The sequence below is a fragment of the Schizosaccharomyces pombe genome (assembly GCF_000002945.2).
Source record: "Schizosaccharomyces pombe strain 972h- genome assembly, chromosome: I".
Lineage (NCBI taxonomy): Eukaryota > Fungi > Ascomycota > Schizosaccharomycetes > Schizosaccharomycetales > Schizosaccharomycetaceae > Schizosaccharomyces > Schizosaccharomyces pombe.
Window position 1 is genome coordinate 4261517 of NC_003424.3, and position 16846 is coordinate 4278362.

A 16846-nucleotide genomic window follows, 5' to 3' on the forward strand; every position below is an offset into this window, starting at 1 on the left:
AGAGTAGGGTGAAACGTTTCTTTTGCGTATACCTGCCACTGCACTTTTCTACAAGACTTGATTCTCTTGACGAAAAAGGGTTAGATTAACTTCCTTTTGTTAATTAATTAAAAACATTCATTAGAATTCATTTGAGTGGATTGCTGGGGTGTCTCAGGAAAAGATTGATAAGCAGTGCTTCAAATAATTCGCCTACGCTTGTCATTAGAGACTTATCTAGTGTTCTGAAAACAGCGCTTTCTTTTATTTGGTTTATTTCGTTTGCATTACCTTCAGATTAACTTATCGCAAACAGATTTTTGTTGTATCTCGCATCTCAAAAAATTCAGGCTTTAATAATCGCACTTGGACTTCGTTTCACTTAACCAAAAATGGCTCAAGCGGACTTTGTTTCCCCTACATCTATTGATGTAAGTGAGAAAAAGGAAGTTGAGTTTCATAAGAAGGTTGATCATGTCGAAAACCCTCCCCTGTCTACGGAAAGTGCAAAACTCGAGGCTGAGGAAGTTGCTGCTGAAAAGCTAAACTCTGAGCATTTGTTGGAGAATGAGTTTGCTCCCATCACCGATCCTACTCATCGTCGGGTTTCCAAAAATCCTGATGGCGCCGAGCTTTTTCAATTCGAAGATGAGCCTTCATATTACTATGTGGTCGCAACTTATTTAACCTATCTGGTGCTTATCATTATAGGGCATGTTCGCGACTTTTTCGGTAAAAGATTTCATAAGGATGACTATAAGTATCTCAAAGACAATGATGGTTATGCTCCCCTTTACAATCATTTTGATAACTTCTATGTACGTCGTCTTCAGCATCGTATTAACGACTGTTTCAGCCGACCTACCATGGGTGTTCCCGGTCGTGTCATTCGTCTCATGAATCGCTATTCCACTGATAGCAATAGTACTTTTAAACTAACTGGTGATACATCTTTAGCCTTAAACGTTTCTTCATACAACTACCTTGGTTTTGCCCAAAGTCATGGTCCTTGTGCCACGAAGGTTGAAGAAGCGATGCAAAAATATGGTTTGTCTACGTGCAGCTCAAATGCCATTTGTGGTACTTATGGGTTGCATAAAGAAGTTGAAGAATTAACGGCAAATTTTGTTGGTAAACCTGCTGCTTTGGTCTTTTCTCAAGGATTTAGCACTAATGCTACTGTTTTCTCCACCCTTATGTGCCCCGGATCTCTCATTATTTCAGATGAGTTAAATCACACTTCCATTCGTTTCGGTGCCCGTCTCTCTGGTGCAAACATTCGTGTGTACAAGCATAATGATATGACTGATTTAGAGCGTGTTTTGCGCGAAGTAATCTCTCAAGGTCAACCACGTACACATCGTCCTTACTCTAAAATTCTGGTTGTCATCGAAGGTCTCTATTCCATGGAAGGTAACTTCTGCGACCTTCCTAAGGTTGTCGAGTTGAAAAATCGCTACAAATTTTATCTGTTCATTGATGAAGCTCATTCAATTGGTGCTATTGGACCTCGTGGAGGTGGTATCTGTGATTACTTCGGCATTTCTACTGACCACGTAGACATTTTGATGGGAACTTTTACAAAATCGTTTGGTGCTGCAGGCGGATATATCAGCGCTACTCCCAATATTATCAATAAGCTACGTGTTACAAATCCAGGCTATGTATATGCTGAATCCATGAGCCCTGCTGTCCTTGCACAGATCAAGTCGAGCTTTCTTGAAATTATGGATAACTCTCCAACTTCGGCTGGTTTAGAAAGGATCGAACGCCTGGCATTTAATAGCCGCTATATACGCTTGGGGTTGAAGCGACTTGGCTTTATTATTTTTGGAAACGATGATAGTCCAGTTGTCCCGTTGCTTTTGTATAATCCTGGCAAAATCAATGCGTTCTCTCATGAGATGTTGAAGCGTGGAATTGCCGTTGTTGTTGTTGGGTATCCTGCCTGTCCTTTGTTGACCTCTAGAGTGAGGTTTTGTTTCTCCGCTAGTCACAATAAAGCCGACATGGATTATTTTTTGAGAGCTTGTGATGAAGTTGGTGAGAAGCTTCAGTTGAAATTTTCCACCGGTGCAGCTGGTGAAGATGTGGGTAAGACTAACGTTGAAAAGATGAAGAAAAATCAAGGTTGGTTTAAACCTCCTCGTTGGAAGATTGAGGATGTATTGAAGCATGGAGTCCATGATGCACTTACACAGTAATGAATATGCTAGCATTGTATATTTGTAATGAAAATAATATGATTTTTGTGTCATAACCATTCTTTTTTTTATATAATAAATCTCTTAGGAAAGATGGGTGCTACATCTGAAAGCTTTCTGCAATTCATTCGCTTTTTTTTACGAAAGACATTCAAGGCACAACTAGAGAGACACTACAGATGGAGCCTTTTTTATTTTCAAATAAAGATATCTTTAATTAATAATAAAGTTAACACACGTATAAAATAGTTTTTTGTAAGCACATCGGGATATTTTGAAGTCGTTTCTAACTTAAGTATCCATTAGGTAGGAAAATGGGGTATATTATGCAGAGGGAATACGGACAACAAGAACGACACCATCACCACGAAGAAACATTTTGCTAATAAATCTATCTTTGTTGATAGCCTTTCCTTTTTTGCCAGAAGCTGTTCGTTTTTTTTCGGTCCACATCTAAGAATATATTAGCAAGTGTGGATGGAAAGAGAGACTAAAAGATGAAAAAAATTATTACCTCTTTGACATTTTCTAATACCATGTTGGAATGGCGATCAAATGCCTTTACTCTAGCAAGCAACTTTTTATTGTTTCGACAATTAATAAGAACTTGATCATGATTTTTTACCGCTAAAACAGAAGAGCCATTAGTATGTAAATTTAAAATTGACATTCTATCATATAGTATACCTTGTTGTAAAACACTTAATGGACCAGCAGAGAATTCATATTCTTCTAGACGAGCGAGTTCTATTTCGCTCAGTTCACTTCTAGGTTTATCAACCAAATCGCTAAATTATTAGAAAAAAGAAATCAAAAAATTTTAGATAAAAGGACAAAAGACATACGCCATTAGAACGATACAAGCTAGGAATATCAAAAATGGTAGAATTTTAAGTCTCTTGGGGGTCAAGGACAAGTGCTATTTAACGAGCAAGTTCAAGATTGCACAAAATGGATTTCAAGTTAGAAGCGAAATGTTGAAAATCAATTTCGGTTCAATATTTTACTATATCTTATTATTAATTAAAAAAAATCTTTTAATCACACACTTTAACTCATACCTGACAACTTTCAATGTGGGATATAAAAAACTGAATGCATTGTAATTGTTTATTGATTATAACATTAGAAGTATAATTGGACTACTTAATCACAAAATCCCTAAGGTCTCATAAACTAACTATCCTTTCAAATGCAAAGTCATTGAATTGAAGGATGAACACTAGCTACTTATGGAAATTAAGCTGAATAGACAAGCTTGTAGTTTTAGGAGTTTACTTTGATAATAAAAAAAATATATTCTAACACCAAAAACAATATTTTCTTAACATAAAGCAATGCTTTTGTGAAATCAACCATTTGAGCATTGGAAACTTCCTATCAAAAATTACATAGAAATTTTTGATTTTGGCTATATAAATTACATTTCATGATAAATGTACAGCTAAAGTCACTATGTCCGAGTGGTTAAGGAGTTAGACTTGAATCCTGTATTCTAGTCATCTAATGGGCTTTGCCCGCGCAGGTTCAAATCCTGCTGGTGACGGTATTTGTGCGCGGTAGGAGAGTGGAACTCCGACGGGCTCATAACCCGTAGGTCCCAGGATCGAAACCTGGCCGCGCAACTCTTTTTTTGCTTGTTTTTAAAATAACTTTTTATTAAGTATTGGTGTAGCGTTTTGATGAATGAGAAATGTTTTGTTCTTATATAAATATGTAGATAGGGACGTCCTTGGTGCTATTGGTACCAAGTCATAAAGTCGATGTTTACAACATTTGGTTTAAAATGCGTATTGTTTTGTATCATTTATTATTCTACATACTTTTGCTCACTACAATGCATTCTGCTATTGTCAATACATGAATTGCAACAGCGACCTAGGTAATTTTAAATAGTTGCACTAATAAAGACATCAGGAATTTTTTAGCGTAGTTTGAAAAATATTCAATTTAAATAACAAAGGTAAACTCATCTCCTATTCCTAACACCAACAATTGAACTCTTAATAAAGTTATGCATGTCTAAAGCCATTTTTGTACAGGATTTGCTTGATAGGCCTTGTAGGCAGCAAGTTCAAAGTAGGACAACTCAGTTTCATTTTCAATTCCACAAAGAGACAATGTTTTGGCTCCATCATTAAGAATCCAATCATCGTGGTCTAAATTAATAGCCAAGTTTTGGGTTTTGTGCTGCTGGGCTTTCACATAAATCTTCAACGTGTCAAAATGGGTAGTACGGTAGATTTTCAATGAGGGATCCGTTTGTATGCGTTCATCGATGATTTTTTTGAACTGGTCTACAGTCGTAGTGGCCAGATCTATGTCGTGGAAAACGACGTTTTTCAGTGTCCGATATTCAAAGTTGCGAATTACTCGAACAGTTAACGTTGCGCCCGTCATCCTTTTGAAAGATTTAAATAAAACCAAAGAGTAAAAAAGTACCAAATGATCAATAGTTAAATGACTGTAATTCGATTCTTATATAAGGGTTCGAAATCCTTGCGAAATTCCCAAAAACTTTCAAAATTATTTGTATTCCAAAAAAATGTCACAATAGCTTTTTGTTTCTCCAGAGCCTCACCTTTATGCTTATATTTTTCGTATATACAATTGCAATTTGATTAACACTCGAGTCAATGGTAACTTGTGTAGTATAGAGAAAGAACGAAGCATTATAAATGATTGAGATGTGCACTAAGTGGTACACTAGCAATATAACAAATTGAATTGTGTATCCTAACAGCTAAAAACCTTCATACTATTCTTCTAGAAAATTTTAATTTAAGAATGAATGTTCATTGTAGAAGCCAATTGAATGTTGGCTGAATTATTGCAAAACAAAAATAGTTTAATATTTGACGACTGTTTACGAAAAAAACGCATAAGAATTGTTTCTACAACTAAGAGGAACAAGTTGATGATGATATTTAAGGATCGAATTATCGTAAAATTATTTAATTCTATACAGTGTGAATAATTGTAAATGTTTTCAACCCAGACTATATATTTTATTAACTAAAGCGGTTTTAAAGCTAAAGAATATAACACAATGATTACTTCTACTTGAAGTGTTTACGTTTCATAGTCCATGCATGCGTCTCTTTGATTTATATTAGCATAGAACTCTTGAATTCACTTTTTTTTACGATCATTCAATCGAAGCCCATTCTTTAAAATAAAAAATAAAAAATATACTAACGTACTAATTGATTAGTAAACATAAAAACCAAACTTCCAGATTTTTCGAGTTCCCTTACCATTTGGTAAAGATTCATGTCAACAGTGCGATTCGAACTTGTGGTCGTTACGATTCGTTCGCTCATTTTACCATCAATGAGTTGTGACAAGTTATCTTATTACACCCATCGAAAAGAAAAGTTTGAAAACTCAAAATAAGTGTCTAAACATCCAAAATGGTGTCTGCTTGGATTTATTTTACCAGCCTTATGCTTACATGTGCAAATATCATGCTTCAGATGTACTTTACAGTGATGTACTCTGATTTGAAAGACGATTTCATAAATCCCATTGATTGTATGTTAAAATAATCACATTCTAACGATATATATTAATGATAAATGTCTCTGATTCGTATATATACTAATCTTTTTCCCTATTTAGTGTCTCGAAAACTGAACTGGTATGTACTACCAGAAATGGGTTTTCAAGCTTTCAGTGCCCTTCTTCTATTATTGTCAGGTGCTTGGATCACCTTCCTTCTCAATGTACCCATGTTGGCTTGGAACGCCAAAATGATTATGTCCAACACTCATATGCACGACTCTACAACCATCTTCAAAGACGTATCCTCTAGACAAAAACGATCCTTTTTCAAGCTGGCATGTTTTGCTGTATTTTTCTTCGTATACCTCTTCCTCTTCGTCAGTAGACTTGTGGACGAGTAATTGTATCGTTAAGTTTGTGTGATTTATTTTCCCTCCTCTTTTAGTGATCAGTTTCAAAGTCAATAGTTTTAAAGCAATTTTTGCGTTGCTACTCAAAAGTTTTGTTTTCTTTTCCTAAATGTTTTTCGTCTTGGTCAAAACTATTTAAAGCCATCCAGATGCAAAAAGTTTCGCTTTTAGCTAGTGCATTTGTCTTGGCAATGTATATTGTGTAGCTACTTCAATACTTGTTTTTATCTCTTGTTAATTGTTCGTCAATCCCATTTCTTTCTACTCGTGGGATCTCGTTTAACGGGGTTTATGTTTTCACTCCTAGAGAGTCTTTCGCCTTCAATTTCCTATGCAACTCCTACTTGCAGCATCTGACCTGTTGCTATGAATAAAATCTTTAATTGCTGCCGAGCTAGGGAATAGTGAGTTTAATGTGCAAATAAAACCACACGAGGTCATATTTGTACTTATAGTGTTTGCCTATGATATGTTGTAATGTAAGTTGGATGTGATACCGTCGTTTTCTGCAATAGTGTAGTTTTATTTTGTTCTCCACGTGTTCACCTTTGAGAGGCTGTAGCTCTGACTTTTGTCATTGCTTTTCTTTAGCATCATTTAGAGGTTTGTAAAATAAAGGATTTCATTCATAGCACTTTTTTATTTTTTTTAATTGACTACGTGTTGCTTAGCTTATTATATTTCGTTTAATTCATTGAGTTATAATGTTGGTTGTTTGCACTATCAGAATGTGAGTGAATGTTATTTCTGAAGAAAGGTAGAGGGATAAGCAATGAACTTAATACAAAAATCTCTGTTGGTCATGTTTTTCACACCATGGCAACTCGAATTTTGAAAGGCTATTTGTGCAATAGTAAATGCTTCTTCGCAACTATATAAAAGCTGAGAGAATTTTTATTATTTACAAAGAAATAAGATCATATTTTTTTATAATATGCGTGCACGCGATGAAAAGCTTTAAAGGGTTTGCAATGAAAAGTTGAAACTTTTGTTTATGCGAATTAACTTATTTATTTTCTATATAATTTATTAATACATATATGTATTCGCTGTAATGGCTTGGTCGAAGTGTTTAGTACTCCCAATAGTGCATGTTCGGTGGTCTCGGGTTCGAGTCTCGCTTTCGATCCCTCGATCTGCCACGTCTGTTCGAAGAGTAGTCTTCGTGGCAACTGGCAGTTAAACCGTGTAGTACCGATGGAGGTTGGAAACAATGCACATCACTACCGGGTCTTGGGCAGTGCGATAGCGATGGGATTCACCTTCGCAGGATGTGCATGGAAGTATAAACACAACGGTCGTTTCTTCTTTTTTTCATGATTGAGCAATACAACATTGTTTGAGAAGCCTTACTGTTTTTGAAATTGTTAAGATAATGATTTGGCTAATCGTAGTTGTTCACATGCTAATGTTGTTCTTACTCTTACCATATAGTTGTTAGGTTAGCGAAAAAGACTTAGTAATCCCTTTAAATACAATTTCATCATTTCCTCAGGCTCATTTAGTTAATGCTCAAATTTAATGATTACTTATCTTGCCTACTTAATATCCATTTCCGATTAGTCCCCGTAAGATGTGTATTTTTTTTTAGTATCCAGTCCTTAACCAAAGCCGTAAAGAAAAAAAAATTAAATATGTGTGTTTTCCAAAAACACAAAAAATTGTCTATAGAAATTGAGATCATACAACGATAGCTTCTCTCACTTTGTTGAATAAGTGCTATGCGATAATTTGTCTTAATGCTTTGATGAATTTACTCTTCACCTTGTATGCGAGCCTTTTTCTTCACTTCCTTCTTTTTCTTTTTGCGCTTACGCTTTTTGGTATCATCATCATTTTTATACATTTTGAAAGTTTCTTGCTCTCTTTGAGGGTGATACAAATTGGCTACAAAAAAACCAATAGTACCTCCGGCTCCTGGTTTACACCGAATCATTCCTTCAGCCATTGAAGGTTGAGCACAATACTCTGGAATTCCTCGAGTTTTCCAGTTGGGTAGAGTTTTTGTCAAAGAGTTACATTTCCAGTCAGGTTCTTGCGACAAAACCTCACATACTACTTGTTCGTTTTCTAAACGGTGCACTGAACATGTAGAATATGTGACATGGCGGCAGTTAGGAAATTGTAAAGCATGCTTTAAAATGGTAGACTGAAAACTACACAAATTTTCAAGTCTTTCGGTATCTTCCGTAACGTCTTGTTCATTACCCAGCAGATAGTCTTGACGACTCACAATTCCAGAACCAGAACAAGAAGGATCAAGCAGGATATGAGTGACATTTCGGTAAAGATCACTCTTGGGATCAGTTAGGGTAAAATCTTGATGTTCGATGGTGACATTATTAGCGCCTGATATTCCCACCATTTTTCGAAGTGTCTGCACTCTTTTCGCGTCACGTTCAAATGCAAATATATGAGATTTTGGAAAACAAGCAGCTAAATGAGTAGTTTTGTTCCCTGGAGCAGCACATCCATCTATTATATCACCAACGTGACCAGTTAGCCCGGCCAATACAGCAGCAGGAAAACAAGATGCCTTGTCCTGAATAATCACTTTCCCCTCCTTGTACAATGAATTTTCAACTATAGGAAATGATGGATCGATGGCTATTAAGTTTTCAACACAATCATCAATATAAAATTTGTCGGGGCCCAGTTCCTCAATTGAACTGACTTTATCCAAGCCTAAACCTTGCAAAACCTCGTCTTTTGTGCTTTTAATGGTATTTATTCGAAGCCAGCGAGGGAGCGACACAGGATTTTTCAATGCCAGCTCCTCATGGCTCTTAACCCCTTTTTTCACCTTGAGTTTGACAAACTCGGCGTTCAGGCGTGTCTTGTGACGAAGAATGCATTCCTTGATAGGACCATTTGAAATGGATAACCCTCGCTTTGACATCAGTAAATCATGGACAAGGACTCTAGCCAAATTTTCTTTTAACTACAATAACCAGGTTAGCTTCAAAAAATTACGAAACAACTATCGTTTCATTAATTTGTACCTTTTTCTCTAAAACTAATAACTCGGATCGCGCAATTATTTCATCCAAAACAGGTTTATCTATATAAAAGAAGAAAGTTAGTCAAATCGTTTATATTAAAGTTTTACTATTCTTGTTTACATTTGAGAGTTTCGCAAACCAAAGCATAAGTGCGTTTTGGATCATGTTTTTTTGAATTAAATGCTAATTGCTTAATTGATCCTTTTTTTTTACTTAAATCTGAAAGTATGTTGGCAGCATGATTATAAAAATCCATATCGAGGCAAGATCCTCCTCGGTATGAGTAGTGGAAAAGCTGCTGCACAAAACTGAGTACCTTACTCAGGTCACAATGTCTATTGTTACTTGTATGTATAGGTATAAATAAAATATTCAACAATTGCAGCCAAAGTGAATTTGTTAACTAAAGAAATTTCTTATTGATGTTAAATTTTTTATTTTAATTGTGTTTCTCTCACGAATGAGAAAAATATATCAAACATAAGTCGTCTGGGCATAACAAAGTCATTCAATTGTCATAATCCATGAAACATAATAGTAATAATAATAAGCGTTTTAAAATGTGTAGGATAAACGTGAACAACCATTCAATAGGTGGCATGCATCATAAATAAAAGGTAATCTGACCCAAAATTAACAAAGTTATATTTCAGTCAAAAATTCATAAACAACACTAGGCCTTTAATTCAAAGAAACTAGACTACAGCGAATACTGAAAAATGTACGACTGTAATCAGAATATAAATAAACTTGGAAACGATCCGTAAGAGCTATAGTCTTTTGAGAATCATCAAACAACGTAATTTTAACAGAGGAGTCATCGGGAGCAACTATAAAACTTTTAATTCTATCATCTGAACTGAGGTCTACTCTGTTGGATATTCCATATTCAGAGATATAGACATCAATAGAATTTCCAGATATTCTAGTCGCAAATGCTTGAACTGGCATAGATTTCTTATCATGCTTTTTGCAATACTCAGCAATATATACAGACAAAAAGAGTTGCTGGCTATCTTCTTGCACAGTGGTGGATTTCTCCTTCTTTTCATTACAATGTGCAGCCACTAACGAACAATTTTTTTTGTCAATACCCGGGGATGTGTTCTTAAGGCTACGTTCCAATAAACGATGAACAATAATGTCAGGGTATCTTCTAATCGGAGAAGTAAAATGGGTATAATGATTAAATGAAAGAGCGTAATGGTGCCAGTCTGTTTTCTCACCGAAATCGCCAGTACAAAAGTATTCAGCACGATTTAACGAGCGAACTGCCATATTTTCAAATAATTCTACCAATTCTTCATTAAAAGTGCTTCTGAGTCGTACCATAGAGGCATTAAATGCAGCTGAAGACGATGCATCGAAATCGAAGTTCATGCTTTTTAGAAAGTGACAAAACTCATTAATTTGTTTCTCTTTAGGACTTGCATGGCGACGAAGCAAGGAATTATTGGAGAAATTTTTACTGATATGTTCAGCAACAGATCTATTGGCGAGAAGCATAAACTCTTCGATGAGATGATTTGCATCGGTTTGCTCATATACCTCGCATTTATTCGGCATTCCATATTCATCTAATTGGAATTTGAGTTCTGTCGAGTTAATCTCTACAGCGCCCTTAGCAAATCGATCTTTGCGAAGCTTTCTCGAAATTTCGCAAAGTGTTAATATAGACGTTTCAACATCTTTTGGAGTATGCGTACCTCCTATCGGTTTGCCTACAGCATCATCCCAGGACTTTCCTTCGATCACACCTTGAGCCTCACTGTAGGCAAGTCTGGCACATGTCTTTATAACTGTTTTGCCAAACCAACGCTTACCAATTTCCTTACCATTGGAGTCGAGTTTCCAAAAAACGCTAAATGCAAGACGCTCAACGTTGGGATTTAATGAACAAAGTCGTTCACACAACAGAGGAGGAAGCATCGGAATAGCCTTTTGCACAAGGTATACTGTTGTAGCCCGCGAAGCTGCCTCTTTGTCCAATGCTGAATCTGGTTTTACAAAATGAGTAACATCAGCGATGTGGACACCCACTTCATAAGTGCCATTGTCAAGAGCGCGACAGGAAACAGCATCATCCAAGTCACGAGCTGTTTCAGGATCAATGGTAATAATTAACTCATTTCTTAAATCTCTTCGTTTTTTTATTTCCTCATGTGAGATAATCCAATCATCAGGAGGCAAGCAGTTTAAAACCTCATCAGAGAAGGGAGAGCTACTAATTCCATTTTCTAGCAAAAGCGCATTAGTGTAAGCCTCCACGTCAGTAATATTTCCCAGCTTTTCACCTAATACACCCATAGGGTAACGAGAGTAAATACTCCACCTTGTAATCTCAACTGAAAACAACTGATCGTGGTGTTTCAAAATATTTTCAATCCAATTTTCACCACTTAAATCGCTTAAATCATTTTTGTGAATTGTGATAAAGGGCAGACGTTTATCTTTTGGAATGAAAATCGCGTACGAGGATTTTTTGGAAACATATTCTACATTTTTTAATGACCAACCTGGTGCTCTTAAAATCCCTACAATTTTAGAAATTTCCGCTCTCTTCTCAATGGCGACAACACGAGCTCTCGTTCTGCTATCACCTTTGAAGCTTGCAACACTTTTAATTTCTAATCTTTCCAAATGCTCCATTGCTCCACCTAACTCATCGTCATGATCTTTTATTTTGACTTTCTCGACACCATTCTGTAAAAAATTCGATTTTTCAGTGGGGCTGTCATTATTCATCACAGGTTCCACAATTACAACGTCGTTGTGAAAAGCACGATTTCTAGCAATTGGCCCATCAACATAAAAATCAGGTATATCTTCCATACAAGCAAAAGCGCTACGATGATTTTCAAGAATACGAAGCGTTCCTTTAAATAATGTACCACTTTTTAATCCTTTTTTAACCGTTGCAGAGTCGTAGTACAACGGGTATACTGACTTTTTCGCATTGGATGATACCATCTCAGTGGCGTTATTCGTATCTGCTTCAACTTGATGAGAATTGTTTTTTTCTCGTTTCGCGGAATTTTCATCTCGATTATTTCTGGACTCCAAATTCTTGGAAAGTTTCGAGACACTTTCTTTATGCACGTCGGTTTTATGTTCATCCTGCTTAGAACTTTTAGAGATTTTTTCCTTCGAGTTTTTCTTCTTTGCCTTCGGTTTAACCTTGGCTTTCTCGGTCTTCGTTTCAGTCAAGCTGGCTTTCTTATGGTTCGAATCTTGACCTTTTAATTGGGTATCTGTTGGCCTTTGAACAATATCTTTGATCCTTTCCAATAGTCCACTTCCTAATCCAGGAATGTTGGAATCATCATTTTGATGAGGATCGTGAGTAGTAGACGGATATGCTTTATTTTTTGTCTTTCTATCAATAGAGCCTTTTTTTTCTAAAGCAGCTTCTCCCTTTAATAAATTTCGCTTTTCCTTTCTTCTAATATTTGGTTTTAAATCCATACTTTGTGAAAATATGGAGGTGGTAGTAGAGTTAAGGCATGCAATTGTTAAATTCACTGAGCGCAACTAGGAGATATATTAGGGGCAACAAAATAAATGAAATAATTTATACTAAATGCAAAATTCTAAACCATTCATGGAAATCAATAAAATTGATAGTCTTGACGTTCGCTCAAATATCTACACTACTTCATTCTATACTAAGCTACAGTTTCAAAATTGATAAAGGGCGTATAAACTATACATCCAAAAAACATAGCTTTCTATCTTCCTCAACCAAATATCTGCAAGTGTATGGTTTTTAGTATACTTCTTGCTTCCTTTTTTGTTTTTTTGTATCGTACTGAAAGAGCTTAGTAAATCGATCTAAACTTGCAATTGTAATATTAGATTCGTTCAAAAGTTGATACTAATCTATTTATTAAAGGATGGCAATTGAGAAGTCATAAAGACTAACATAATTTTAATTACTTTTGTAATTGCAATTAAAGAAAAAAAAGAAACCATACCCAAAAATAAAAAAAAATTTCATAATCAAATTAAGAGACGGAGTATTTCTTCAGTCAATTAATAAGAAATAAAAAAAAAATAAAATAAAATAAAATTTTTTTTAACAAATGCTAACCTCCTAAAAGCTGTTTAACAAAGTGAAATCCGTGATAGAGTCACCTGTTAAATTCAATAATATTTTTTGATGTAAAAAATCACGTAGCTTTAAAAATTGAAGCCTTTTTCAGGTAATTTGAAATATGTCTTATATTTGTAATTTTTGAATAGATGGAAATGACTGAACGAAGATATTTGACAGTGGAATATATATTTTAAACACACTTTCTGATTGTAAACAAAGAATAATTGATATTTAACAAAACAAAATCCATTTATAAATTGAAAAAGTAATCATAGTAAATTAACGATAATTATTTTTTGCAACATAAGGATTTGGGATTATTTGCTAGTATATACTTTGAAATTACACATGCCATTGCTAGAGAAGTTAGAAGCTACTTGTTTACCTCTTCTAAGTTATCACTAGTACTTGCTTTCATACGAATTCCCCTTTCCGTTTATTTTAAGATCTATCTCTGAGATGAACAGATTGCAAGCAAAAAAAGCTGTAAATGTTTCTCGGCATGAGCAAAAACGGATTCGTTACAAGTTGACGCCAGAAGAAGTTAAAGCAGAAAGGAAAGAGCGGAAGCGACGTGCAGCAATTCAAAGAGCTGAAAAGAAATTAATTAGAGCCAAAGGTGAAGCTCTTGTAGCATTTCAAGCCGTTTCCAACCCAAGTTGTAACTTTTTGGTAATTGATTTTGAGGCATATGAATTCAACCAGAAAATCATAACTGAGGCTGGGATTACGATGAGAATTAATGGAGAATGGGACTACCACCACTACAGGATTAAGAATTTTCTACATCTACGCAACGGTCGATTTGTTCCAGATGAAGCCGATAACTTTCAATTTGGTGACTCCAAGATTGTGACAAAAATTGCGTTTATAAGTATTCTGAAAAAAATTTTGAAAACACCAAATCTACATCTAGTAGGACACGGAGTGGAAAACGAAATAAAGTATGCAAACGTCCTTGGAATACCTATTCCAAAGGATGTCACGGTTCTTGATACGCAGAACGTTTTCTCATTCTTTCAAAGTTTATTCCTCAAAGAAATTTCAAATTCCAACAACATCTCTCTTGCTAAAATGCTCACTCACTTGAACATCCGAGCTTTTTGTCTTCACAATGCCGGCAACGATGCGAGGTATACCTCAGAAGCCCTTCGAGAAATGACTAACAAATTCACGTTGTCTAATTTTTAATTCATTCTTTTTTATACTTGCCTTGATCAAAACTTGATATAACTTTCTTTTTACTTATTGCTTTTGCGCGTTAATTTCTGCTCCCACCTACTACCCACTCAAGGACAGGTTGAAAGATCCAATGTATCTAAAGATTCCTTGCAATAGTATATACCATCAGTTCCAACCTTTATTTCGAGCTAGAACTGTACATAAAGTACGATCCTTAGGCCTTAATGGCTTCTATCGGAAATATCACGGCTTTAATTCGTTGAGGTTCGTTCGTGTATTGCAGGAAGCTGGAATAGATGATAAAAAATCTGAAACACTCATGCGGTTAATTTCCAATGTGTATTCTGACATGTATGTGCAATAGCATTTGCCCATTGAGTGCAATCCTAACCTTTTGTAGGCATGAAAAGATTAGTGATTTTTCGGTTACTAAAGAACAGCAAGACCGTGTAATGTACCAGCAAAAAGTGGATTTCGCTCATCTTCGAAGTGAATTACAAAGTATTGAGCGTCAAGAAATGGTCGCTTTGCACTCGCAGGTTGAGCAGCTATTTTCTGACGTTGAGAGACTCAAAACATCGTTTCGTGATCAACTAAATAATTCCACTTCAGAGGCCAGATTACAGTTAAATATAGATCGATTAAACCATTACGACGAAACAGCATCACAGGACCTAAAGTTGCGTGAACTATCTGCGGAAATTGACACCGAAATGTCAAATTTTCGTACACAATTGGCTAGCTTTAAAACACAAACTCTGCAATGGGTATTTGGAATTGTCACAGGGTATGTTTTCACTGTAGAATTTTAAACTTTCTAATTTTTATTTTCTAACGGTATTCGCTTAAGGTCTGGAGCTTTACTACTTGCATATGTCCGTCTTATTATTTAGAACATTCAACGTCGTACGGTCAAGTACATTTAATGTTTTGATGAATTTATGTAATGAATATTAGATTAATGGAAATATAATAATTACATGTTATCTCTAGAATGTTTTTTTTTTTTTGAGAATATTATTCACACGCCAGTATATCCAAACAGCTTTGTCACATTTTGAAATCAAGTCAGCACAAGTAACGAATCGACAATCAAAGAAAATATCATCATAAATATTTCTAGTGTCGATAAACAGAGAGGGAAGGAGTAAATAAAAACCGTCAGAACTTGGTTTGCCATATTAAATCAGTTAATGGTCATTCTGAGCAAATTCAAATTGGGAAGCTTTTCAAGGTGTGTTGGAATCCTTTTTTAGAAACTATGGCTCTTCTTCAAGGCTCTTCAAAAGCCATTCTTTAACTTTATTCAGAGATTGTACGTTCTGTTCATTAATTTTATAAAGGGAATTGCGCTCGCTAGCTAAAGCCTCGTACATTTTTATGTACTCTTTATGACAAGCATTCATCCTTTCATTCATCGTTGCCTATATAGGTTTGGTTAATTTAATGTTCGAGGGTAAATAAATTTATTCTTACGGTATACGTAGCCACATGTTTCATTATATCATCCATTCCTTTTGCATAGCAATCCGAGATTTGCTCCAAATTATTAAGGTCTTTACGAAGTAGCACATTCTCTTGCTTTAATTTTTGCAACTCTAGAGCAGCGGATTCTTTCGCTAAGCCTTGATCCTTAGAGTAAGTCGAATCCTTATTGTAAAATCGAGAAGACGAGAATTTCACTTTTTCCTAGTGTTTACAACAGTTAAAATTAATCATTCATAATAGGTTAAATAAACCAATTTCAAATGTACATACTTGTAATTCTTGCGTAGTTTTAAATAGCCGTTCGTATCGCTCAAAGCTGAGATCCAGCTCTTTTTGCATTTTATTTAGACATTGAAGAAATACATGTTGCTCATCAGGATGAAGCTCTGTCATGCTTGAAACCGTGAATCTTTATCTGACTCGAGTAAACCCTGCGCTGGCTTGACTTACAAAACCCAAACTCCAAAGCCTAAGACTATTCACAGGGATTGTAGTAAGGAAATGAGGTATAGTATTCAAAACAACTTACTAAAACTTCGCTTCCGTTACCGCCCAATGCGTATTGTGTTTACACTAGGTTAACCCTTGGTGTTTCAGTTTTCTTCTTACACCGTATCTAGATACTTCTTCGTTAAGGTACCTATGATATTCTAAGATCACAAAGTCTATTGAATTGTAATCCCCTGTAAATTGATTCATGGGATTTTTCGCTAGATATTTGAAGCCAATCGTACTCTATCTCAATCTACTTTACATTTTCTATGAGTTCAATCCTATTCTATATCCACTGTGTGCTAACTTACTTATAAGATTGAAATCGTAAGTAAGTGTATACCTAGCGATTGGCAACTTAAGCAATTGTGGCATATGAAAAAAAAAATTTAGCAAAAATGCTATAGCATCTATTCAAAATTCAGCGTATATGTTATAGTAATCGTATTAAGGTGTTATGCGAATTAAAATCGATAAATTTTCAATGCA

General features: G+C 35.3%; 9 protein-coding genes, 12 long non-coding RNA genes and 2 other non-coding genes across 23 annotated transcripts; 14 read left to right on the plus strand and 9 right to left on the minus strand.

The window, feature by feature from the left end:
• Positions 1-24: 24 nt before the first annotated feature.
• On the plus strand, positions 25-2448 carry lcb2 (serine palmitoyltransferase Lcb2). The gene has a single exon (NM_001356160.2). The coding sequence runs from the start codon at positions 372-374 to the stop codon at positions 2181-2183; it is 1812 nt and encodes a 603-aa protein (NP_001342802.1). The 5' UTR covers positions 25-371; the 3' UTR covers positions 2184-2448.
• smd2 (Sm snRNP core protein Smd2) lies at positions 2437-3075 on the minus strand. The gene is made up of 4 exons (NM_001019935.3): positions 3029-3075; positions 2871-2971; positions 2698-2810; positions 2437-2636 (listed from the first exon to the last, which is right to left on the minus strand). The coding sequence occupies exons 1-4, from the start codon at positions 3031-3033 to the stop codon at positions 2508-2510; spliced, it is 348 nt and encodes a 115-aa protein (NP_594506.1). The 5' UTR covers positions 3034-3075; the 3' UTR covers positions 2437-2507.
• On the plus strand, positions 2844-3431 carry SPOM_SPNCRNA.3906. The gene has a single exon (NR_193267.1). It is a non-coding gene; the product is annotated as a non-coding RNA (long non-coding RNA).
• Positions 3432-3632: 201 nt separating this feature from the next.
• Positions 3633-3729, plus strand: sup3. Its single transcript is given in 2 exon segments — positions 3633-3669; positions 3685-3729. It is a non-coding gene; the product is annotated as a tRNA-Ser (tRNA).
• Positions 3730-3736: 7 nt separating this feature from the next.
• On the plus strand, positions 3737-3808 carry SPOM_SPATRNAMET.03. The gene has a single exon. It is a non-coding gene; the product is annotated as a tRNA-Met (tRNA).
• Positions 3809-3988: 180 nt separating this feature from the next.
• aim29 lies at positions 3989-4831 on the minus strand. Its single transcript, NM_001019936.3, has one exon. It carries the CDS (start codon positions 4581-4583, stop codon positions 4206-4208), a length of 378 nt encoding a protein of 125 aa, NP_594507.1. The 5' UTR covers positions 4584-4831; the 3' UTR covers positions 3989-4205.
• SPOM_SPNCRNA.3907 lies at positions 4207-5349 on the plus strand. The gene has a single exon (NR_193268.1). It is a non-coding gene; the product is annotated as a non-coding RNA (long non-coding RNA).
• Positions 5179-5550, minus strand: SPOM_SPNCRNA.3908. The gene has a single exon (NR_193269.1). It is a non-coding gene; the product is annotated as a non-coding RNA (long non-coding RNA).
• On the plus strand, positions 5539-6563 carry cor1 (cornichon family protein). The gene is made up of 2 exons (NM_001019937.3): positions 5539-5717; positions 5805-6563. The coding sequence occupies exons 1-2, from the start codon at positions 5597-5599 to the stop codon at positions 6086-6088; spliced, it is 405 nt and encodes a 134-aa protein (NP_594508.1). The 5' UTR covers positions 5539-5596; the 3' UTR covers positions 6089-6563.
• A 582-nt stretch (positions 6564-7145) lies between these two features.
• On the plus strand, positions 7146-7400 carry srp7. The gene has a single exon (NR_151373.2). It is a non-coding gene; the product is annotated as a 7SL signal recognition particle component (long non-coding RNA).
• On the minus strand, positions 7156-7401 carry SPOM_SPNCRNA.3909. The gene has a single exon (NR_193270.1). It is a non-coding gene; the product is annotated as a non-coding RNA (long non-coding RNA).
• A 191-nt stretch (positions 7402-7592) lies between these two features.
• Positions 7593-9387, minus strand: rcm1 (rRNA methyltransferase). Its single transcript, NM_001019938.4, has 3 exons — positions 9220-9387; positions 9100-9158; positions 7593-9038 (listed from the first exon to the last, which is right to left on the minus strand). The coding sequence occupies exons 1-3, from the start codon at positions 9353-9355 to the stop codon at positions 7851-7853; spliced, it is 1383 nt and encodes a 460-aa protein (NP_594509.3). The 5' UTR covers positions 9356-9387; the 3' UTR covers positions 7593-7850.
• SPOM_SPNCRNA.3910 lies at positions 7996-9426 on the plus strand. The gene has a single exon (NR_193271.1). It is a non-coding gene; the product is annotated as a non-coding RNA (long non-coding RNA).
• On the minus strand, positions 9376-12613 carry dis32 (3'-5'-exoribonuclease Dis32). The gene has a single exon (NM_001019939.3). The coding sequence runs from the start codon at positions 12562-12564 to the stop codon at positions 9781-9783; it is 2784 nt and encodes a 927-aa protein (NP_594510.1). The 5' UTR covers positions 12565-12613; the 3' UTR covers positions 9376-9780.
• SPOM_SPNCRNA.3911 lies at positions 10825-11035 on the plus strand. The gene has a single exon (NR_193272.1). It is a non-coding gene; the product is annotated as a non-coding RNA (long non-coding RNA).
• SPOM_SPNCRNA.3912 lies at positions 11407-11831 on the plus strand. The gene has a single exon (NR_193273.1). It is a non-coding gene; the product is annotated as a non-coding RNA (long non-coding RNA).
• SPOM_SPNCRNA.3913 lies at positions 12124-13060 on the plus strand. Its single transcript, NR_193274.1, has one exon. It is a non-coding gene; the product is annotated as a non-coding RNA (long non-coding RNA).
• SPOM_SPNCRNA.3914 lies at positions 12703-13033 on the minus strand. The gene has a single exon (NR_193275.1). It is a non-coding gene; the product is annotated as a non-coding RNA (long non-coding RNA).
• Positions 13061-13190: 130 nt separating the features above from the next.
• On the minus strand, positions 13191-15253 carry SPOM_SPNCRNA.3915. Its single transcript, NR_193276.1, has one exon. It is a non-coding gene; the product is annotated as a non-coding RNA (long non-coding RNA).
• Positions 13534-14386, plus strand: SPOM_SPAC2C4.08 (uncharacterized protein; the record flags this gene model as incomplete). The annotated part of the gene is made up of 1 exon (NM_001019940.3): positions 13534-14386. Exon 1 carries the CDS (start codon positions 13655-13657, stop codon positions 14384-14386), a length of 732 nt encoding a protein of 243 aa, NP_594511.1. The 5' UTR covers positions 13534-13654.
• Positions 14472-15976, plus strand: SPOM_SPAC2C4.09 (uncharacterized protein). Its single transcript, NM_001019941.3, has 3 exons — positions 14472-14728; positions 14778-15164; positions 15228-15976. Exons 1-3 carry the CDS (start codon positions 14508-14510, stop codon positions 15268-15270), a joined length of 651 nt encoding a protein of 216 aa, NP_594512.1. The 5' UTR covers positions 14472-14507; the 3' UTR covers positions 15271-15976.
• Positions 15409-16435, minus strand: csc4. The gene is made up of 3 exons (NM_001019942.3): positions 16136-16435; positions 15854-16066; positions 15409-15801 (listed from the first exon to the last, which is right to left on the minus strand). The coding sequence occupies exons 1-3, from the start codon at positions 16256-16258 to the stop codon at positions 15637-15639; spliced, it is 501 nt and encodes a 166-aa protein (NP_594513.1). The 5' UTR covers positions 16259-16435; the 3' UTR covers positions 15409-15636.
• SPOM_SPNCRNA.3916 lies at positions 16286-16669 on the plus strand. The gene has a single exon (NR_193277.1). It is a non-coding gene; the product is annotated as a non-coding RNA (long non-coding RNA).
• Positions 16670-16846: the final 177 nt, after the last annotated feature.